We start from the raw sequence: 23267 nt of genomic DNA, 5'->3' as shown, positions 1-23267 counted from the left end.
ATTCACACTGATCAGCTCTGATATCGATATTTAAGCTCATTTCATTTTATTTCTATCAAAATTCCAGTTTTTGTATTTTTTTTACAGACTTTATATAAAATTTTCACTTTTGAATACAAAGTATGGAATTATGAAACATGTACCATATATATGACTTTTTTTCTGTAATAATTTAGAATACAAAAAAAAAAACAAAAAGGTACAACATTCACATAATATTATCGACAATATTGAGTTCAGGTGAGGTATGTTTTCCAAAAAAAATAAAAATAATAAGTAAAAAAAAAAAAGACATTGGCTTGATGGTGTTGGTGGTGGTGGTGGTGATGGATCACCGGTTGTTGGTGGCACCGCGGTGTTTGAAGACGTTTCTGAGGCTGGAGAGCTCGCGGGTGAGCTGCTCTATGGTTTTGTGCAGCCGCTCGTTCTCTGTGTTCAGTTCCAACAGCTTCTGTTGCATTTCCATATTGCGTCTTTTCGCCTTGTCTCTGCTTTTCCGAACGGCGATGTTATTCCGCTCTCGGCGCTGCCGGTACTCCGGACTCAACCTGTCCACAGATTTCTTGCTCTTATCCTTGAGTGTCCTGCGTGGAGTGCTGGCGGATGAAGACGAAGACGAGTGCTCGGGCGTGCTCGGGGGAGTCGGCTGTCCCGTGTGGATGCTCACCGACGTCTGTGCGCACGTCTCGATCTGCGACGGGAGGGACGACGGCGCGTCGCTGTCGCTCCAGTCGGTTTCCTGCTTGATCGAGTAGCTCGAGTCCTTGGAGGCGCTGAACGCAGACAGCTGGTGGTAGAACTCGGACTTCTCATGCTTCACGGCGCTGTTAAAGAGGTCGGCAAAGAGCTCGTCGTTGCACAGTTCAAAGTTGGGCGCAGACGTCATGGAGTCGACGTACGCGCTGAAGTCGATCGCGCTTTCGTCGTCGTACATGGCTGGCGCGTTGCTCAGCTCCACCACGCTGCTGCTGCTGCTGCTGTTGTTATTGTTGTTAGTGGTGGTAGTGATCATGCTGATGTTGTCCTCGGGACATTTTCCATCCCCTGTCAGTTTACTGTCGTAGAAGTTCGTAGGCTCCATCGCCCAGCTCATGTAGCATGGTGGAGAAACGCACTCAGACTCCAGGCTGCACGGTTCGCACATGAACGCAACTCTGCAGTGGGTCAGAAACTTTACTGCAAACTCGTGCTAGGAAGCAGGATCTCGTGCGCACTTAGATGGCGAGTTAGATGGATGGACTGATTCACACACTTCACGGGATTCTCATGCGTCTAAAAGCAACCTGTGTGTGCCAAAGTTTATACACACTCCCAGCTGACGTCAAGGCCTCACCACCCCCTTTGGGAAGCCAGTCGTTGCCGTTGCAAGTCACGTGTGCTGCCTGGAACCTCAGGGCGCACGCCCACCACATTACTACGAGTCAACTTCGACCAAGTTTTGTTACACTGACAGAAAAAATAGAGAGGGAGAGAAAGAGTGAGAGAGAGATTACTTTTACTGTAATTTTCCATGTCAGTAAGATCAACGATACACCTTATAGTCCTTTTTTTTTGTCTTTCTTGTCACCTGAATAGACTCATAGTTTATCTTTAATAAATATTACAACTTTATAAGTTTTAGAGGTACACAACATGCACGTTACCAGTTGTGTGTACCTTTTAAATGTGTGTCAGTACCTTTGAAAGGTTTTGGAGTCTATTTTGGGTTTGCAGTAAAGGTACACCATATACACCTTTCTATTAATAGGTGGAAAGTAAAGTCTAAAGGTTAAAAAAAAGTGAACTTTTAAAGGGTACCATTCTAGGTACAAGGGATGAGGATGTGCACTCTGCGGAATAAGTAACCCGGTTGGTACCTTTACAATCTCCAAACTTACATGTAAAGTTTTACTAAAAACTAGCTAGGACTAAACAGTACTGTACCTTCGCCGGGATGGTGGTACCTTCAAGTCAACATTGCGTGTACCTTTAAAATCCTTAAACATATTACAAGTGTAAAGAAACGCTTCATGCACACGCTACAGGTATTACAGTTGTTATAGAGTTATAAGAGTACCACCCAAGCAACAGAGACAGGTACTTAGACGCCATCGGACAGTGAGCCGTCTACATCTACCTAAATCCAGAGGGCTGGAAATACGAGGAGAAATCTTCATTTTTGCTTACAATGTGGCACACTATTACAAAAAAGGGTACTCAAGTGTACCCTAAGCAAGTACCTGAAGCATTACACCGTTAGTGCCTTAAGTATTCTGCTTTTCTCGAAAGGAAAATTGAATTGAGATGAAATAATGTACCCATGAAGGTACTACCACTTCAGCATATATAAAAGGTACCATTTAGTATTGTAGAGGGAAGATAAATGGCTAGAAATGCAAATCTAAGAGCACTTAAGTTATACAGGATATTTCTGTATATAAAAAAAAAATCTAGTAAAGGTACCACAAGGTGTATAAACCCCCAACAATAAGAGTTTTTTTATACCTCAGTCAGTAGAATAAACAGAACATGGTGTTTCAGACTGTCTTCTATCAGCTTGGCTAGAAATTCAAAGGAAAAAACAGATATACTGGTTACTTCAGTGATTCATTGTGTTCTTATGAAGGGAACAAGTGTACCCTGGATGTTCTATTTAGATTTTTTTTTATTACATCGCCCTCATGCTGAACGCCCCCTTGTGGACACAAACGGAGTTTCAGCCAACTTAACGACTTGTTTTGAAATAGTTGTAGATTGCTGTAGGTGTGTTTTTGTTTGATTTTCCACAGAATTGCTGTTTTTCATTCATTTTGCAGATTTTCATTCATTTTGAATTTTTTGGCCATCTGCTCTATTGATGGACGTCAGAACAGGCCCACACTAGTCCAAGATTTTAACATTTTTTTTGAAGATCACTACCCAGCGTCATCAAACTTATATTTATTGCTGAATCACAAAACAAAACATTTCCCATAAAACCCTCAACTTAGACCTTTGAGCATTTATTTTATAAGTTTGTAATTTATTCTATAGTTCTACAATCTTTAACCCTGAGTTCCCGCTGAGTTAGACAACTAAGACACAGAAGACTCCTTCCCTAAATGTTAAATAATCCTTATTAATTTTAAAAAATAGTATATTATACAGGGGGCACGGTGGCTTAGTGGTTAGCATGTTTTCCTCACACCTCCAGGGTTGGGGGTTCGATTCCCGCCTCCGCCTTGTGTGTGTGGAGTTTGCATGTTCTCCCCGTGCCTCGGGGGTTTCCTCCGGGTACTCCGGTTTCCTCCCCCGGTCCAAAGCATGGTAGGTTGATTGGCATCTCTGGAAAATTGTCCGTAGTGTGTGCTTGCGTGAGTGAATGAGAGTGTGTGTGTGCCCTGCGATGGGTTGGCACTCCGTCCAGGGTGTATCCCGCCTTGATGCCCGATGACGCCTGAGATAGGCACAGGATCCCCGTGACCCGAGGTAGCTCGGATAAGCGGTAGAAAATGGGAGAGAGAGCATATTATACATAAATTAAATGACATGAAATGACATCCGGCACTCTGTAATCTGTTTAGATAGATATTAGAACATTCTATTAGAGACATGCTGATAACTTAAACCTGTGTGAAAACGATCTCATCCAAAGATCGTGACAGTCGTGCCGTCCGAATACAACAGAACACCTTTGTTTATTTATATATTTTTATTTGCGCCATGCAAAATGTAACAAACCAGTTCAAAATGGTGTACAGAGTATTATTTCAAGTGTGTATGTTTGTGGAATATATTTATATTATCTTCAGTGCCGAAACCATGACCCTTTAAAAAAAACTTCTGTCAAAACATCATACTCGTATTTGTTTAGTGCACGAACAAATGAATGACTCCAAACGTGTTTTAGAAGTGCTTCAGTAACGTCGTCATTAACACAGTGTTTTTACTCACTAGCATTTTTTTTTTATTATTTTATTGGAGGTATTTCATATACAGGTCACAATAAATAAATTTCCTCTTTAATTTTTCTTTGTTTTGTACTTGCTTTGGGGTAAAATGTGCTGTTAAGAATGTATTCAGAATGACAGGCTTAAAAATCTATTCTAATTGACGTCAAAATCCGCAATTTTTTGTGAGTTGAAAAACCATAAATTTAAATTTCCAGATTATACATTTTTAAAGGCAAAGCCCATAGCAAGTTCCAAAACGTTAAAATTGTCAATTCTTTAAATACGGGAAATTATATTTAATGTGATGTGTATATAATTTAAAATTTATAAAATTTCTATTTAAATATTTCCAAACATGAGTCAGCTTCTCTTTGTTTTCATTGGTTAATTCACTTTAAATGTTTTATAAAGCTGCTCATTTCTCTAATTTTTGTGTAACAGTGTAAAACGACAATTTATTTAAAAAAAAAAAATACAAACATTTCATATAATTTTAGTGTAATTCTTCAAGTGTTAAACTGATTAGCTAAGCTAAGGCAGTGTAGTCATTTGGGATTTTAAGGTGTTTACGAATTTATACATCAAAGTTACCTCAAGCTATTTTCGCTTGCAATGAAACAAGTCAGACAGAAAAAAAAAAACCCAGAAACATTAAGACAAATCTAGCCAGGCGAATCAGTGCGAAGTGTGACGTATGCTATAAAAGATAGCAGCTTTGTTAAACCTGATTTTCCCGCCACTTTCTGAAGTACAGTACACAAAGTGTTCGGCAAAACGATGTCCATGCTTCCTCATTTTATGGCACTGGTGGTGTTACGACAAATCTGCTCTGCATAATCTCTGAGTCAGTTCACAGTATTTTTCTAAAACACAATTTTGTACATTTAAAAAAAAAAAAAGACGTTTATTTACAGAAGTGGGGTTAATGCTCTGTAGATTCAGTACTCGTTGTCGGGTACTCGGTGCTTCAGTACTGAGTGATTCCTCTGCCTGTAAGAGAGACACTTTTAGTCATTTTTGTTGGAATTAGTCTTCACTTTGGTGTGTGTGTGTGTGTGTGTGTGTGTGTGTGTGTGTGTGTGAACACGCACATGCACCATGTAGACCTTCTCCAGCAGATGTTTTCTCGTCCATCCTCACTTCTGTCTCCAGGCGACGCTCCAGCTCCTTCTCATAGCCTCCCACTCCATCTAGGTCCTCATCTAACACCCTGGTCCCAATAAACACCCCAAAACAAGAAAAGGTGTGTTAAATACCAAGAGAAAAACTAGAACGATAATTTTTCCCCCACAAACAGAATATGTTCCTATTCAAAATTCACAAACATTTCAGTAATTTGTCAGGTTTTAATGATTTGTTAGGAAGCTCATGGACTTTACATTATCTGAGTTTTTTTTTTGTTTGTTTGTTTGTTTTCTAGTGTTTGAGATCAATAAGTTACAAATGTCTTGCTGATCCTGACACCTGCTGGTGAGACTGTGTTATTGCATCCCTAAAGCCAAGCATTACACTCAGGGTTTAGTGAGATCCATCTTACAGAAATATAGAGGCACATAATTGGACCTCAATAATGTCTGTGCAACTAACTAGGTAATTGCAGAACAAAATGTCCATGAGGGGGCGCCAGACCTGATCCAGCTCCTCCTACCAGGGCAGAGCCGGGCCAAAAGTCCATAAGGTGGAGCTGTGGATGTACTGCATTTTGTGTGGGCTTGGGGTTAGCACTTGGGCTGACAAGAGGAGTTGGATCAGATCCAGCTCTACCACCTTGACCAGCAAGGACTCTCTTAATCATTGTAACAACGTGAGTGCATTAACAGAACTACTGAGTTACCGTGAAGTGTATCCATCAGCTTCCGCATCAGCGTTACTGTCACACTCACTCCCGGCTTCTAGAAACGATGTGACATGAGCGAGGCTTAGAAATGCTGGAATTGTGACTTATGGTGTAAGAAGCAAAACAGTTGACGACTTGCAGCTATTGAACAACAACAGTAAAGGCTCACTTAATGTTTCATTGCTTACATAATGAACAGTTTACCCGAGTTAAGCTCTTTGACCAGTGACGACATGGTGCTGGTGATGGAGTCTGCAGCCACAAGCAGGTCATTCCTTAAGTTTCTTCTCGAACCTAAATCACCGGAAGATCAACAAAAAGGACTAGCGACAAGAAATAACCTAATTCTCACTGTGACAGTTATCATTACTGATAATAGTATTTATTGGTATAGATAACAGTACTCTGAGCAAAAGCTTGTATGACGTCTCCTCCTAGCCCCATGAGCGAGTCTTGAGGCGTCTGAAGTGGTGTCGTGTTGCCAGAAGTTGACGGTACGGGCATGGGGATGGAGCTGCTTGCTGTGTGGCTTGGGGAGTAACGAGAGGAGGAGCTTGGACCCTGATTCTGTCACAAAGTAATGTAACTGTGTCAGACATGGGGCATGATGCTAGAAAAAAAAGACTTTATTTTGGTGGGAATTTATCTCAACACAGCAGAGGCACTGACCTGACCGTAGCATGTTAGAAACATTTATGCAATTAATCAGGAGTCTTCACTCATCCAAATTTGTGCATTAATTTGTTCTGTCCTCCTAATGATTTAGTGTATTGTGAGATGGTTTTTTTTTTTGTAGGGATGTACCGATACCACTTTTTCTCTTCCGATCCGATTCCGATACCGGCGTTTGCCAGTATCGGCCGATACCGATCCGATATCTGTGTTCTTTTCTACTTTTAAAACTAAAGAATGTATACAACTCGCTTAGTTATTAAGATTTATTTGTTTCTGGCAAATAAATACAAAAATGCCCATATGACTGTATGATAAATGAAAACACAAGAAACCTTACAAAAGTATTAATGCTGTAGCAAACAGTACTTTTAACAGTGGTATAACAATCTAAACCATACTGTATATACTGCAGTTATTAAATTGAATTATTTTCTGAAGAAAAGGCAATATTTTAAAGTGAATCTTAAATTAGAACTCTTTAAATATAATGCTAAATGTATTAAACAGTAAACCTTGCATCCAAATGAGCGACACGTTTAACGCGCTGAGGTAAATAGAAAGGGCGCCTGCTAAACTTGCCTGTCTGTCGCAGGCGTCTGTGCAACATATTTCTATACAATTTATTATATTTATTTACATTAATGCAATTTAATATATAGGTGTATTTTTCTTATAAGTTTAACCAATAGTCTATGATGTCTACGATGGTCCTGTCCCACCCGCATATAATGGTTCCGACGCCCATGGATTTCAGGCAGCAGAAGCGTAGTCAATGCTGTAGGTAAAACGCGGAATGGAGTTTAATTTATTAGGGCATTCCTCAAGCAGAGATAGAGACGGTTAAAGTGGGTGGGTCCAATATTATTGGTCTTAAAAAGTGGGTGGGTCCTGTCAAACCCACATATAATGGTTTCGACGCCCATGACAACGGGTATCGGATTTGGATCGGTCACGCACCACCGATACCCGATCCACTCAAAATGCTTGGATCGGCGTCGATACTGATCCAAAATATCGGATCGGTGCATCCCTACTTTTCTGCTTCCTGAAAGGGGTTATTTGAGTTAGTCTTTTGGCTCGAACCAGTCTGGCCATTCTCCTCATATCAACTGGTGTTAAAATTAACTGAAGGTTTTGCATGATTTTATGCACTTCACTGCTGCCACGTGATTGGCTGATTGGATAATTGCATGAGTAAGAACATGTACAGATGTATATCGATCATTATATTTAGGTATCATTCTATTATATTTGTCTTGGTGGTTTGGGAAAACTCCGCATATATAGGTGTGGCTGAATTCTGTACCACTAAAAGTTTGTATAACACCAACCGGTCTCGAGTTTCACACCGCATCACACAGGGCTCAAAATTATGACACATTAATGTGAGCAGTCTGGAATTTTCTTCACTCAAAAGCAATAAAACCACACATTCAAACCCATACGTGTTACTCATCTCTTAGGCGTTTCTACACACTCACAGTCCGAATAGGTGTTATAAATGTACTACCTGCTTCCGTTCTTCCTCCTATAAACAAAATCATCCTCTGTTTACTGTGATGGTGCATCATTAAAGGTTTACCTTTCCTATTAGTTTCATAGAAATGACTGAAGAATACGATTTAAAGTAAACACCTAGCTAGAAGTTGAATGGGTTATTTATGCAACACATCATGTCTTGTCTACAGCAGTTGGTTTCATCACCATCTCATTTCATTTAATCAAATATCTCCTACCTTTAACAGTAACATGAGCTGTTCCAGCTGCACCATCAGTTCTCTTCGACTCTCTTGAAGAGCAGACATCCTGTCTTCCAGTTCTTCCTTCCTCTGCCTAATGGAATAGATGAAATTACTATACTCTGACTAATCACTGAAAACTCAAAGTCTACATTTTCAGATAGGTGACACTTTTACACCCGAGTTTCCTATTGGTTTCAGACTCTCCTGGGTACAGCGACATCTCCTCGTCTGACACATCAAATCTAGGGGTAGCTTTGGACGACTGTCCCTCTCTCATTATATCTAAAAATCTAAATCTAGATCTCCACATATACTTCATCTAAAAGTATAAATCTACAGACAGTCACCATCTCTCTCAAGTTCCCCATTGGTTTCAGACCCCACCCCCATGGCTACAGCAACATCTCCTTGTCTCACACATTAAATCTAGGGGTAGCTCTGGACAACTATTCTCTTCTCCTCATATCGCTAACCCGACTCAGTCATGTATTTCTACTCAAAAGGTATTATGTGGGCAAAACGACTGTCGCAAGTCTTCATCCTCCTCATCTTTTCAGAAGCTTTTGATAGTCACAAGACTCTCCTGTCCATCTTTATCGTGGTTTGTTTCTTAACTGGACGGACAGTCATGTCAGGTGAGATACCTACTGCATGAAGACTGTCCTAAAGGTTTTAGTGCTTTGTCCTTGTTATCCCTCTATACCTGCTCTCTCAGTAACATCAGTCCTTATACTGGCTATCATAAAACAACTATTCTGATGACACCCAAATCATCTCCTTTCCTTTCCCTATTAGATGTTCTGCTTGGATCTTAGCAAGCTTGGAAATCATCTGGCCATCGATGGAAGCTAAAAGTAAACATTGTCGCATCGCTCTCTTTAGGTAGAGATGAATCAATGGTTAGCAAGAAGCAAGACAGTGCAGGTGATTAAACGGCATTGTGGGCAATGTATGACCAGAATGACTGTTTATACCTAAGAAGGCGTAGCTCAGCGAGCAGTGTCGGGTTTTGCTGGCTTTTGTCAGCTAGAGGCTGAGATGCTTCATCATGTTGCTGTCTTAACCGCTGAATCTCCTGCAATATTTCCCTGTAAACAGCATTACAGTAAGTGACCTGCTTCACCAATGCACACGTGAAAAATGGATCGCTTTCTGAGCTAAATTTTGTATTACTTGTTTTTGCTTTCCAGTTCAGCAATGAGTTGCCTCTGTTGTTTGTTCGTGTCCAGAGAGAGAGACAGGTCAGTTGGCACTCTGGCTTGCTGCAACATATGCAATAATTTATCATCAGTTGTCTAAAATGATTGCTGCTAATATAAAAAAAAGAATAAAAATTTTTATTAAAAGCCGCAATAACTGAAAAGCCGTGACTAGCCATCTTACCAACGACACTTTGTCAGCAGCCAATCGGGAAGCATAGCGGGCAATGAGGTAGTGCTCATCATCCTGGTTATTAGTCCTGCTTTCCAGCAACCTATCAATACAAGGAGGAAATTCAAAATCATATACAGGTTAGTTAGCTTTGTTCCGCCATAAGCTGGTTAGGATGTAGGTAACTTATTTACGTATGCTAATGCTTAGAAAACCAAGTGTGTAGTCATGATATTTTGTAAGGTTTTATGTTCTAAGACGTTTATTAGACTTTTATAGTGTCAGCACTCTTTAAAGGGGTCAGAGGTATCTTTTGTTTTCAAACAGAAGATCCAAGAGACGTATTTGCTTTTAATTTTGTCAGTAATGTGACATAAAAAAGAGAATAGTGAGGGAACGACTGTCTACATCTTCCATAACATTAAACGTTCCAAAGCATTAAATGTAATTATATTTTGTAACCATATGAATTGTAAATGTAACCACCGGAAACTCACGTGCTGTTATATTCCTTGCATGATTTAAGCAATAGTTTGTTAGTTAGGTTAAGAAATACAAGTAAACAGCAATCAATATATATATTTTTTTACTTTGTAAGTAATACAAAGCACGGAGGAATTGAGTTTGGCTAATATCATTCAAACAAATTATATGTAGCCTCCAAAAAAAAAAAAAAAAAAAAAAGCACTGGCTGTTAAAGCAAGCTGCAAATCTCAACAATGCCTAAATGTTCTCCCGGGTCATTTTAGCTCTGTTCTCTAAAAATATTAGACTAAGATGGTGCAAGAAACCGTCGCTGCAGTTTCAGTCACGTACTAATCACACTAACCCGCTGCGGTTCTTTTGGAGGAGCTTCACATATAACCCAATGAGAACATGTTCATCTGCGAGTCTGTCCGCAATATCAAGGCTGTACTGAACCCTGAAAAACACATATCAGTCATATGGTATATTCTCTTCCTGGCTTTTCTAATAAACAGGAAGGAAAAAGTTTACTGCACCTTTTATTAAGATGAAAAATGTTATTGGCCTTATAGGAAAAGAGGAGAGTCAACTAAGCTGTTTGGATGTAAAGAAAGCACACTTGCTTACCCTTTCCCTTTCAGTAGGTCTGGAGTATCCCTGGTCAGGAGTCTTAACGGTTTATTGTCCTCGTTCCCGGCTCTGTGAAAGTGCAAGCGTGCTGTCAGAAAAAGGTGAACCGTCACACACTCATTCAATAGGTTCTAGGTGGTTGGGTTCACATATACTTTATATAGTCTGTAGTGGTACCTAGCAGAAAGGGTGGCTAGTAGAAACCCTAGCAGAAAGGGTGGCTAGTAGAAACCCTAGCAGAAAGGGTGGCTAGTAGAAACCCTAGCAGAAAGGGTGGCTAGTAGAAACCCTAGCAGAAAGGGTGGCTAGTAGAAACCCTAGCATAAAGGGTGGCTAGTAGAAACCCTAGCAGAAAGGGTGGCTAGTAGAAACCCTAGCATAAAGGGTGGCTAGTAGAAACCCTAGCATAAAGGGTGGCTAGTAGAAACCCTAGCAGAAAGGGTGGCTAGTAGAAACCCTAGCAGAAAGGGTGGCTAGTAGAAACCCTAGCAGAAAAGGGTGGCTAGTAGAAACCCTAGCGAAAAGGGTTTTCTCTTTATCCATAATTCCTCAAGATAAAACTGCCACAAAATAAAAGTAGAAGCAAATCCCTTTCCCATCCGGTGAATTTTATTCCCACATTTTTTTTAATTTTCATTTTTGAATTAGCTAAAAAAAAAATGTAGTTGTTAGCATAAATATCTCCTTGTGTCAAGATAGCACGAGGTCAGCAATTGAAAAGGCCATAAATATTGCCATTTTGGTTTGTAGATATGAGCATCTTCAGTCTTCTGTAAGTTTGAGGATGAGGTCTTAAAAATCCAAAGCAGCGTTCACAAATCCTGATCCTTTCGTCCCGCTACACTGCACTTGAGTTTTTTTTATTGCTCTACAGACCCCAATGAAATAAAGACAGACTCGTTTTAGCCGATGCATGTTTTACACTGGCAAAAAATACTAAGTGTCTTAGTAAGCGATATGACCTTTAACATTGTCAAATTTATCTGGTATTTCCGATTAAAATATTAAAATAAACCAAATAAAAGATTGTTAAACCTATTTCCCACCATTCTTACTCATTTGCAGCTGATAATCTAATACTGGGCTAATTGTAAGGTTATAATAGGAACTACTACTATTATGAAGATGAATTTTGTTTTGGCGGTGTAGCAGTACAACGGTGTGTGTTCAATGCTGCACTCACACTCTTAAGGGCTTGTTGGTCGAGGGCATGGTGTGGGACAGCGTGTACTCATTCCCACTGTTCGCTGGCCTTGGAGGCCTGAAGCAGAGACATAAGTTAGATAAAAAAAAGCCCACATACAAAAAAGGACACGATGATACAGAACTCATGTGAGTGATGTGTTGAGCTTCTAAGTTATGTTTATTTTTCACACCATCAAATGATCAGAAGCATACAGGGTAACGGAGCATGATAAGGATGAGTATTTGAACTACATGGTTGACTTACCAAGTGTCACTAGTTTTGGAAGCAAAAATAAATAAATAAAGAAAGGAAAACAATATGTTAAGTGCAGTGGTTTACGTATTCCTCTTACAACACAGCCACATACACATGTATGTGTGTATGTGGCTGTAAGAATCATCAGTGAGGTTGTTTTTCTATTAATGTCATTCTCCAATTAATACCAAGACACCACAAGATTGACTTACACCACATGAGCAAGATTTAGAGGTTTCTCAGGAACGTCAGAGAACATGGGATGGAGAGGTTCCCTGTTAGAGGCACAGCTCAGAGACTTGCTGATGGCATTTGATAACTTCTTAGCAGGAGATTTCTGGAGGTGGGGGAAAGGTTTACTCTTAGGCATTTTTTTTATTCCTTTCAAACATCCAATTAAATGCTTTGCTCTGTGGAGGAGCTTATTGAACCGATGGCGCGCCTTACCCATGATGTGTATTCCTTCATCTGGTGCTGGTTGCTATGGGAGCCTGAGGCATGTCCCTTCCAGAAACACTCCTGACAAAGCTGGTAATTATGGCATTGTTGGCAACGATAGCGGAATCCCATCATGCTTTGGCTGTGGCAGTAGGAGCACTCAACTGGGTGGAAGACTACAGGCGGAAGGGAAACAAACTGAGCCACACCTTTGAGCATACCAAATGTTCTGTTTACTTGTTTCCAGCCATCTTGATTATGTTGCGAGGGAACCGTAGCCACAGGCTTAAAGCATATTTAATACATGTAATACAATATCTGTATCAGTGTTCAGAAGATGCCTTTCCAATCTAGTCTGTTTAAGCCTCCGGATTTTCTACAGAAACGAGTGGAACCCTTCATTTTTTAAGCCCAACAGTGGTCAATGCTTTTCTGCTCAAATAAGTTGTACAGAGTGGTTCAGCTTGAACCAGCTCAATTTCTGAACTGCACTATACTTGAATCGGATGTGTCTTGTTTCTCGCACCATTCTGTTGTTTTTGACATACATACTCTTGTCAGGCACCGACCAACCCTTAGGCCGCAGTCAAAGTATCCGATGTCACATCTTTTTTTTTCATTCCGATGTGTGGTGCCAACACTAATTGAAAATTTTGCGTCATCTTATGCATTGCAACATAATTGCCTGTTCGTTGCCTCTAAAGTGACCGGATATTTTGACCTGAGAAGATGTTTTAAAATGTAAAAAAAAGTTACCGTTCTCCACGTTAGCCAGCCGATGCATAAGTGGCAACCATACAAGACACTGTGGTGGAGGATCGGACATGAAGGTGTCCAGGAACGTGTTCAGAGAAACCTGTTTCTGTGATAAATCACACAAATTATGAGCCGATAAATGAAGCGGCACCAATCTCTGAGATTTCTAGAAGGAACTGCAGAAGCATCTACAATTTCAGGAATAAAATTTATCTTTAGTATGTCAGTAGCACCTACTTGTTGTGCAAAGCAAATCCGTGCGGTCTGCTCGGTGTAGCTAAAAGACGGCCCTTCAAAAATGGCAACGGGAAGCTTGAGCACCTCCTTCAAGAACTGGTCGAACTGGGAATAAATCATCACCCCTGTGGGGTCGGATATCTGAGAAAAAATATCTGTGCAACCATGACAGAAAAGTAAGAAGGAAAAAGGTAAGACCACTACAGAAGGTTTATTAAAAGTCTGTATCTGCTTATCAGCGTGTTGTTCGTATTCTGTTAGAAGAGTGACCAGACAACATTGGCCACAAAATGGTGACTAGATATTAGAAAAGTTCAAGGTCCTGTTTAATCACTAAAGCTTGCTTTCTGTGTCCTTGTTAAATCATGATAAAAAGACACATTAGGCACTTTAGCTCAAGTTCATCAATCAGCATTACTCGATTACCTCATTACTCAGGGGTAAAATTCAAGATGGAGCTTACATCTTAATTTGTCCATAATCTTCCCTCCGCATAATGTAGCAAGCGCCATCTTCATGACAAACACAGAGATCTTGCCTAGACCTTCCCTACAAGAGAAGATGGAAAGATGATTAAAAGAAAAGTAATCAAAGGTAGTTGATACAAGCAAAAACTATAAAAGCATGAAATTCTAAAAGTCGCTGGCCCCCTAATCGCTTATGACCTTGCAGCCTTCCTGGCTAACATCGTTAGCATAACACTGAGGACAATTGGACTCTAGCTTGCATTTGTGTTTTAGAGTTAGAATTAAAGGTGGGGTCTCTGTTGTTTGAGAAATGCTTCAGAAAACTGAGTTGGGCCACCAAACAAAACAAAAACAAAACTAACGTGTAGCCAATGAGCAGTAAGGGGCGTGTCTTGTCAATATGTGCAGAGTGAGTGTTCAGTGTGCATGTGTGACATTAGCAGAAAGTGGTTTTAACGTTGACATGGAGGACGTGTTAATATAGGATCAGCTTTCCAGCGCTGGAGAGAACTGAACGTCTTCCGCGTGAAACGGAGATAAACCTTTCACGGTAAAACACACAGTACTACAAAAACACGTTTGTATTACCATTGTATTACTCATTGTGTTCAATTATTGATAAAAATCCACCCTCGGTCAGCCGCCCCAACAGGTTCCGCCACAATAGTTGTCTGGGTTATACTTGGGTTATACTTGTCTGTTGTATGTGTGGGGCGGAGCTATCAAAACAGGGGTGGGATCCATTTGGGTTAGGGGCGTGTTTGTTTTGGTGATTTCAAATGTCAACTCTGGCTTTCAAACAACGGGGACCTCACCTTTAAGTGCGGCTGGAGAACTCCCACCTCTTCTTTACAGTCCTTCGAGAAGAAGGACTGCGAATGGACAATACCGATTGGTTCGGAAAAGATGTTCATGTGAAACGGAAAACATAAGACCAGACGTGGCTGTATAATGTATACTTCCATAAGCATTTGTTTATGTTTATTACACTTCTGTGTGTTTCACGTGTCTTCTCCATCACTGCTGATGATGGAGACAAGATGGTCACTGATACAGCTTGGACTAGAAAGAAATCAGCCTGAGCTTTGCTTCTTCACTGCTTTCTACCAGTGTATCTGTGATTCTGTTGTTTGTCTTTCCACAAGCAACAAACAAGCCAACATGGAAACCTATATGGTGGAGGTGGAGGAATAGCCTTGCTAGCCTATTTATACCAGGCAACCCCGCTTGCTTTCAACCGTGACAGGAAGTCCATTCATGCACAAGAGACTTACGGGTCATATGCTGCCAGCAAGAAGTTGAGCAGAAGCAACACGGACTGCTCCGAGTTGATCTGGTGTGTAGTCGGCATCCGCTTGTTCAGCTGGAAGAAGATGGTGGACAGTATTGCTTCGAGTCTAGCCACTGAGAACTCTGTGTTGAGGTCCATGGTGTTAAGGCCATTCTCCCGAAAGGCTTCGATGATGTTATAAATGTCTACTAAGTGCACTGCAAACACAGAGGGTGAGACGGTAAGGACGGAAATGGGCGGTAGTAGGATCATGACAAATGGGGATTTTTAGTTTACTACAGAATTTGAGACCAATGTCATGCCAGTGAGAGTTTTAACTCTCAGGTTAAGTCCCATTAATGGATATCTGTGCTAACGGTATTGCAAGTAGCTATTGTTATCAAGTTGTCTAACGGAAATTGTTTACCATGGCAGGTGAAATGTCGTTTATCTGCTTCATGCTGCTTTCGTTTACAGATTAGCAAAACAAACTATCTGCACTAGCTATTTGTTATTTAATGCACTGTTACTTTGACATAAGGGAGACCGCTACTATAACGCAAGTTAGAACAGAGAACAAAATCTGTATTTTGTGGATGTTCCATGACGTTAAATGTAGCGTATTCTTGGTGTCTTTCTTGGTTATTAGCACCCGTACTCACAATTGCACCTCTTCTGAATGAATCTGAGCTTGCATGCAGTTCTGTAGGTGGAAAGTCTGATGGAATCCAACTGTAGAGCTCCTGAAATGAGAAGGATAAAAGACATAAACCTTTTTTGTCTTTAAACATTTTCTGACAGAAGGTTATGCTTTTCATAGCTTGTACGGCTTTTTGTCTTGGTAGCTATGAGAGAGAAAATAAAGAGCCGGTTTCAGAGAATAAATTTTTTTGTTGCTGCTATATAGCATGTAATCCCTTTCATGGACTTTCTAAAAGGTTTAAAGTAGTACTTGTGGTGGTATTGGTATCAGCTTGCCATTGATTATTTTCCTATAATACCACAACACTGAGTGTTTTACACTAACACTCCAGTCCCGCTTGGATGTTCTTGATGAAGAGCCATTCAGTAGCCAAAAAAAAAAAAAAAACAGTGAATAATTGGTGAATTATTTTCATCTCAATCCACCCAGGTGTGCCTTTCCTAACTTACAGCCATGTGTGAAAATTTGTTGCGGTTTGTTTGTTGTAAATATGTTTGGTATAAATGATTTGAAAAAGAAAAAGAAAAAAAAAAAAAATTGTCACTTACGCATCTCAGCAAACAGTTGTCTTCTGTCTGCCATGGTGCTGCTGCTGCTACGCTCAGCTTCCTCGATCATTCTGCCAAACACAACAAACGACAAAAGAACTGAGAAACTTTAAGCATGATGTAAAACGTGTTCACGGTCAGCTCAAAGTTGAAATAGAACGTAAGAGTAATCCTAGTGGCTTTTGGTGTATGTTGGGTATGAGTATTATTAGCTATGAAGTTAAAGCATGTACACTCCTCAGAAAGTACTGTCTGTCGCTGCAAAAGCGGGACAAAGAAGAGTGTGAGCACAATGGTGAAGAGCCATGGCTGACTGCACACTGCTAACCCTGTCATCCTGATCATGTGATACATCTCTACAGCAACAGGAATCCTATCAACCATGTCCCAAAAGGAAGGTGAAACCAGAGAGCGAACCACGGTGCTGGGAGAAAAGTGAAGGATGGTGCATGTTCGAGGGAATTAAGGTTGATGAATGCTTCATGCTAACTCGTGTTACAGTATATTTACGTTTGTCAGGTAAACAGTGCACACTGAGATAGCGGTAGATTGTAGGATAATAATATCTCTAAATATCTCTATCTTTCACTGTGTCCTCCACATACGACTGTAAGACTCAATCGTCTATAACTGTATAGTTTTTTTATTTTAAAAATCATCTCGTTTTTAGGTTACATCACACACTTTACACACTCTGGTCCCTTTTTCTATCCCTGATGTTTACTTTAAAGGGTTTATAGGCAATTTTGTTGTATTGTGGCTGTTGTAAAAGTCCCATTCCCATTTCTTAGAGTACATAGTCAAAAGAAAATCTGACAGAAGATGGTTTGTACCGCATACAAGTGCTTTTAATAATTAGATTTTTTCAGGTGATTTAATGAAGGTCTTCGGATGAGCCTACAGTAAGTCAATCGTCATGAAGCAGCAGTTCCTGGGTTTAAATATACATTATGGAAGTGTGAGACTTTAAAGAAGTGGGGTTTTTAAAGTACGGTCTATTAAAAAAAAACTGTTAGTGTCGTGGCAATCGCAACCTGCATTATCAAAGATGTTACATTTGGGGGTCCAAGCACCAAATTCAACTCAGCCGTAATATATTATATTCTTTCAGGGAAAATAATGATATAAATCCATACTAAGGGCTACTATTACTTTAAGAACCTCTGCTTTATGGATCCATGTGGAACCAACTGTAGCTGCAGAAGGTGAGTCACAAGTAGAGCATCAGGATGAATCAGGCATCTTGAACTTTAGCCAGCAAGCTAAACATAGCATGGATGTAAAGCTTGCAGAACTGTGTGCCAAAGCCTGAAATAACACAACCATAAAACAACTGTAGGAGAAATGAAGCCAATTAGCTTTCTTCCAAAACAAACTGATCTGATACGGTTATTTTTGCAGCTCCTGAATCCAAATTTAGCAACGTTTCTGCTAGAAAAACATCATGATGTTGTTAGTTATCGTTAATTATCTTTTGTTTTATCATTGTGTGCCAATGAGGGATTAATTATGTAGCTAAAGTCATCACTGGCACTGGAGACTCCTTCCTTGTATATGAATCTGTGATGATGTGATATATGTGTGAGGCAGAACTATTGAAACACGGCTAAAACCTGACAACCAAACACAATCTCATAGACCGAACCTGTTCTGTCTTGGAAAGCACTGACACGGCTGATATGAACTGCATGTTGAAAAAAAAGTCTACAAATAATAAATACAACGTTGTATGTCACTGAGTATCTAACCCACTAAATCTGTACTTATTCAGCCGTTCCAATATAAGCATGAATATGACATACCCGCTAGAGAGCACCATGGTCCGTGTCTCTCTCTCTCTCTCTCTCTCTCTCTCTCACTCTTTCTCTCGCTCTCTCTCTCGCTTGTATTTACAAAGTTGTGTTGCCTGTAACGTCGTTCCTGCCGTAGACGTCCCTCTTGCTTTCTCAACAGGCCCGAGCACCACAACAAAAGCAGTGCAGTGAAGCGAGAGCAGCCATCTGAAATTAGAAACTGTCAGGCTCCAGCCTGCGCTGCCTCTATCTTTAACTTCAAATGAGCGAGCCTTACATTCCTGCTCGGCTCAGACGGCTGCCTTAGCTCCGGTTGCACTTGCTGGGTCTCCTTCTGGCGCCTTTTTTCCTCTGCGTACGAACGTAATTAAAAGAAAGAGAATTCAGTGCAGCGTCTGAGGATAAATCTAACACGAGACCTACGTGACGGTACATTCCTGATTCACCCGCATTACGAGAATCTCTTAACAGCAGCTCTAAAAGTAGTTCTAGCTTCAAGTCGTATTAATCTGCTCATTCATATACCTTATTCCTCATGTACCTTGTTCACAGGGTATTGTATTGCAGACATTGCACATGCACACAGATGTGTGTAATCGATGATAAGGTGATGTTTCAGATATACCTTTTATTATTTATTACTTATAGAGGGAGTCTCCAGTGTCTGTACTTTGTCACAGTCAGATTTCGTCGCTGATCGTCGCTGTAGCACAAGCGGGAGTGGGAACTGACTTGCATAATGGACGTTATAATGATTATTTTAAAACATGTAAAGAATAATAGCCAAGTGTCATGACATAGTAACCATCTCATATGCCCTCACATGTCATATGCAGTTATAACAGTTGACGTCTAATAAGGGGTTATGTAACACTTGGCTTAGATAAACATCATGGAACAGCCTTTTCTTTGTTTTGTGTTGTTTTTCTAGTTAAGGTCTAGTGATCGATTGGTCTAAGCCAATCTACAACCTTCCATTTTGTGTTGGCAGTGTTGTTTTTGATCATTTTCTTGCTGCATGATTGAAGTTCCTGCCAATTAGATTGGATGCCTTTCTCTGTAAATTGGCAGAAAAAATGATTCCGCACATGTTCATATCATCAATAAAGATTAGCGAGTCCGTTCCAGAAGCAGCCATGCAAGCCAAGCCATGACCCAGTGCCTCCACCTTGGTTGATAGATGAGCTGGTATGTTTTGGATCATGAGCAGATCATTTCTTCCTAAACGATTTGGGGTTTCTTTCACTTTGGTAGAGGTTAGTCTTAGTTCTGTACTTCTTCACTATTTCTATTCTGGCCTTCTGATACCTACTGATGACATCAGCTGTTTTTCTGTATTTTATTATACAAACTCTACAAATTTCTTGTATTGGTTTTTCCCAATGCTTGTGCAATGGCTCTAATTGATTCTTCCTCTTTTCTCATAGACAGCTGTTTGCTCTTGGTGGTTTATCCTTTTTAACAATAAATGCAGTCTCCAAGGGTGAAACCCAAGACACAACCCAAAGCTAGACAATTAAAGCTATTAACTGTTTTAACAATCAATCTAACAGGACACACCTGGGCAACTAGAAACATTGATCATTCACATGTTCCAATCTCTCACTCAGTCATCTTCTACCGTCATGCATCAAGGCAGGATACACCCTGGACGGAGTGCCAACCCATCACAGGGCACACACACACACACTCTCATTCACTCATGCAATCACACACTACGGACAATTTTCCAGAGATGCCAATCAACCTACCATGCATGTCTATGGACCGGGGGAGGAAACCGGAGTACCCGGAGGAAACCCCCGAGGCACGGGGAGAACATGCAAACTCCACACACACAAGGCGGAGGCGGGAATCAAACCCCCAACCCTGGAGGTGTGAGGCGAACGTGCTAACCACTAAGCCACCGTGTCCCCCATGTTCCAATCTTTCCAAGTTAAATATGCCATGTTCCAAGTTGTTTAACAGATCTAATGTAAATAGCAGGAAATTAAATTGAGATTGAAGGTCAATATAATTGACCCTGTCATTCCAATACATTTGGACAGGACAATGGACATAGATGTCATGCTCTATGCTTAAATGTCACATCATGTATAGCACACTTTGGTGTAATTACATAACCTGCCATAACACCACATATTGTGCGCCTACAGTACTTGTCAATTCTGGTGTGTCACAAAATGATCAATGACACAGAGCAAACTTGACATAGATAGATATGTCATGCCATAAGCTGTCATAGCGTCAAACATGTCAAAGTGACATAACATGACACTGCTATACATGGACATCAACAGATAAGACAACTTATGACATAAGACATGACATAGCTTTAGGTCTGTCATGTCACGCAGGTTACTTGTTTTTGACTGTGGATTTTCTCGTCAGTTTACTTAGCTGCAATTGTGCCCTTAATCTTTTACATGTTTAAACATAACCTACATAGAATTCTACACATCCTAATGCACATCCTAACTCCTAGTAAAGGCAAATAATGTAGTAGGTAATAACACTCATCTCTCTACACAGCACCTGGATTTATTTATCATGGCTGCTATGGAAATGTGCTGCTTCTTTCCAAAAAAAGAAAAGTGCCAGATTCTTGTGAAGTTCCACTAAATAACAGCACTGTAACTCACACCACTTTCAGCACTCAGTATTATGACATGGAACATTAATTCTGATGCGAAACATTCCTGTGTCGGCGCAGACGTCGGTAAAATGGACGTCCTGGTCATTCCTGACACATTTACAGCTGTTTACACCAACAGCAAGTCCTCTATGCGAACACTCGCTGAAGTGGGATTTGAAAAACGACTGTTTATTTAAGGCTGAAGTCCTAATTTTTCTCTTTCTTTTACATAAGTGTATAAGATCTGCTGCAGGCTAAAGCCAGTTTTAGAATATGTGAATTCAGCATTCTTTAAAGATCAGGACTTGGGATACTATGTGAGATGAACCGAAAAATCATGTCAGCTGGTTTGTATACAATACTGTGTGATAACGTGTGTTCTCCATGTCAGACTTTATGATGAAGATCATTTAACGATAGACCTGTGATTAAAGAAAATGACTACGATTTGTGTAGTTTGCAACATTAATCGGCGCCACTCGGAAACCAGCTTTTGCAGAAAACGAGCTCGAGTAAACACAAACAATACTTCAGGGCAAATTTAAAGTGATACGGATGTTCATTTCTGTCCATTAGCTTGTTTTTTTTTTGGGTTTTGCTATTTCGTGGCTAGACCATAGGCTATCAGTGGTATTGGATAGCATTGACTCATCAGCTTGGGGCTTTTGCTAGTAGCCAGAGGGTGGGGGTAAAAAAATTCCCAGAATGCTGGAGATCATTCTTGGCTGGGGTTACTTCATGGGTGCCAAAAATCATTGGATCAGCCACCTTCACTTTGTGTTGCATGGAGATGTGTCATTAAAACTATTTCGATCTGCTTTTTTAACCAAACACAACTGGTTCTGTTCCATGCTGTATGATTTGTCCACAAAATCTCAAAATGTCCTTTTTTATTATTATTTTTTTTTTGTTGTTGTTGCTCTTGTAAGAAATCATTTAGAGATGCTAACACTGCTAACAAAAAAAAACCTAACAAGCGTTAATTTGATGCTTAAAGTAACAGACTAAGTAAAGTAAAGTAAAGTAAAAGACTAAGTAGCAGCTCGTCCTTTATTTTTCTGACCAACCCGTTCCATCCCAATTATTTCCATTGGATCCCAAACCATAACTTGCGAAGTCACAGGTGTAAAAATGAAAGTAATCGCTACCAGAAATGAATGTGCATTTTTCACATCCAGCGTCCCTTTCAGTGACTTAACTTTTATTTACTTTCGTTTATAATAAAAATGCGAAATATGTAGGTCTGGGCTCCACATCATAGAGCTCCATATCGGGCTCCATAGCAACAGGTCAAACACTGTTAATGCTTCAGAGAAACTATAAATATTGGCACCCCATTAACATGCTGTTTCTCTAAAAAAAAAAAAAAAAAGCTTGAAAAATATCTAGCGTGCAAATAAATTCCCAGCATTCAAAGACTTGATTAGCTGAGTTTAAAAATCTATTCAATTTATAAAATAAATAAGTTTTAAAAAGGCGTATAAGGCTTCTTTATTGGACAGATTTCGAAACCCTAGTCCTGGAGAAAGTCATGTAGACTTTAGTTTTTCCTACTCTAAAACGGCTGATTCAACTAATCAGTTAATTAACAGCCTTTCCTGAGTTAAAGTGGGTGTGTTAGAGCAAGATAAACACTAAGATAAACAGGGTTGGAAACCTGTGGCCTATAGAATAGTCTTTCTTCTGATTATTCATATACACAATTTGTCTTTTGTGTATAAAAAGACAAATTTTAATCCAAGTGTCATTTGAATGTAATCAAAATAATTTCTTTTTGTAAAAAAAAAATAAAAATAAATAAATGTATATTTAATAAGGGGAAACTGTGCATACAGTGTGCATGAAAAAAAAATACTACTACGACTTAATAATAATAGTAATAATAATAATAATGATGATGATGATGATGATGATGATGATAATAATAATGGATAATTAAATAAATAAGCAAACGCTCATTACACTCACTCTTTTCCTTTGTAAACCCCGCATTATTTTTTTCAGCAGTGCTCTGAAATTGCATTGCTATGTTCATGCATTTTTATAAACAAAAAAAAAAGGCAAAGACTTCATCCAGATATTTTGTTTAGTGCATCCATAGCGCGAGCCTGAATTGCACTTGCTACTCACCAGCGCGAGACATCAGCGCGAGGCACATTTATAGCTAATAAAATAAAAGAATCGCTCGGGTTATCAAAGCCGAGCTATAAAAACATCGTCATGGTGTGAAACTGTAACCGCTGTCTTCCTCTGTACGCGGTCTCTTTCCCGTCTATAGCGCCGTCTCTCCCGATTACGTCATGCGAAATCTCTCTAAGAGAATCAACGGGCACGGACAAGTCACTTTA

General features: G+C 39.9%; 2 protein-coding genes across 6 annotated transcripts; both read right to left on the bottom strand.

Moving 5' to 3' along the window:
- Positions 1-29: 29 nt before the first annotated feature.
- On the bottom strand, positions 30-1286 carry cebpd (CCAAT enhancer binding protein delta). The gene has a single exon (XM_060871052.1). The coding sequence runs from the start codon at positions 1142-1144 to the stop codon at positions 332-334; it is 813 nt and encodes a 270-aa protein (XP_060727035.1). The 5' UTR covers positions 1145-1286; the 3' UTR covers positions 30-331.
- Positions 1287-3678: 2392 nt separating this feature from the next.
- On the bottom strand, positions 3679-23238 carry dtna (dystrobrevin, alpha). 5 transcript variants are annotated; one of them, XM_060871045.1, is made up of 22 exons: positions 23050-23238; positions 16492-16562; positions 15903-15983; positions 15245-15458; positions 13967-14052; positions 13504-13658; positions 13267-13372; positions 12520-12686; positions 12285-12409; positions 11815-11892; positions 10629-10700; positions 10366-10458; positions 9549-9639; positions 9339-9427; positions 9140-9253; positions 8160-8256; positions 7934-7951; positions 6153-6315; positions 5953-6042; positions 5746-5803; positions 5003-5121; positions 3679-4901 (listed from the first exon to the last, which is right to left on the bottom strand). In XM_060871045.1, exons 2-22 carry the CDS (start codon positions 16559-16561, stop codon positions 4879-4881), a joined length of 2109 nt encoding a protein of 702 aa, XP_060727028.1. In that variant the 5' UTR covers position 16562; positions 23050-23238; the 3' UTR covers positions 3679-4878. The 5 variants fall into 5 exon arrangements, with proteins under 5 accessions (XP_060727028.1, XP_060727026.1, XP_060727027.1 ...); XM_060871043.1 differs by lacking the exon at positions 23050-23238 and adding an exon at positions 18294-18615; XM_060871044.1 differs by lacking the exons at positions 7934-7951; positions 23050-23238 and adding an exon at positions 18294-18615.
- Between the last annotated feature and the right edge of the window lie 29 nt (positions 23239-23267).

Source organism: Tachysurus vachellii, chromosome 5 (genome assembly GCF_030014155.1).
Source record: "Tachysurus vachellii isolate PV-2020 chromosome 5, HZAU_Pvac_v1, whole genome shotgun sequence".
Lineage (NCBI taxonomy): Eukaryota > Metazoa > Chordata > Actinopteri > Siluriformes > Bagridae > Tachysurus > Tachysurus vachellii.
The sequence above is the reverse complement of the archived record's forward strand: the minus strand, read 5'-3'. Positions and strand labels throughout refer to the sequence as shown.

Coding starts and splice junctions, on each gene's coding strand:
- cebpd (XM_060871052.1), bottom strand. CDS start 1,144: ATGTGCGAACCGTGCAGCCTGGAGTCTGAGTGCGTTTCTCCACCATGC.
- dtna (XM_060871043.1), bottom strand. Junction 14,053..15,244: donor TTGCTGGCAGCATATGACCC/GTAAGTCTCTTG, acceptor CTTCTCTTGTAG/GGAAGGTCTAGGCAAGATCT. Junction 5,122..5,745: donor GCTGATGGATACACTTCACG/GTAACTCAGTAG, acceptor TATTGGGACCAG/GGTGTTAGATGAGGACCTAG.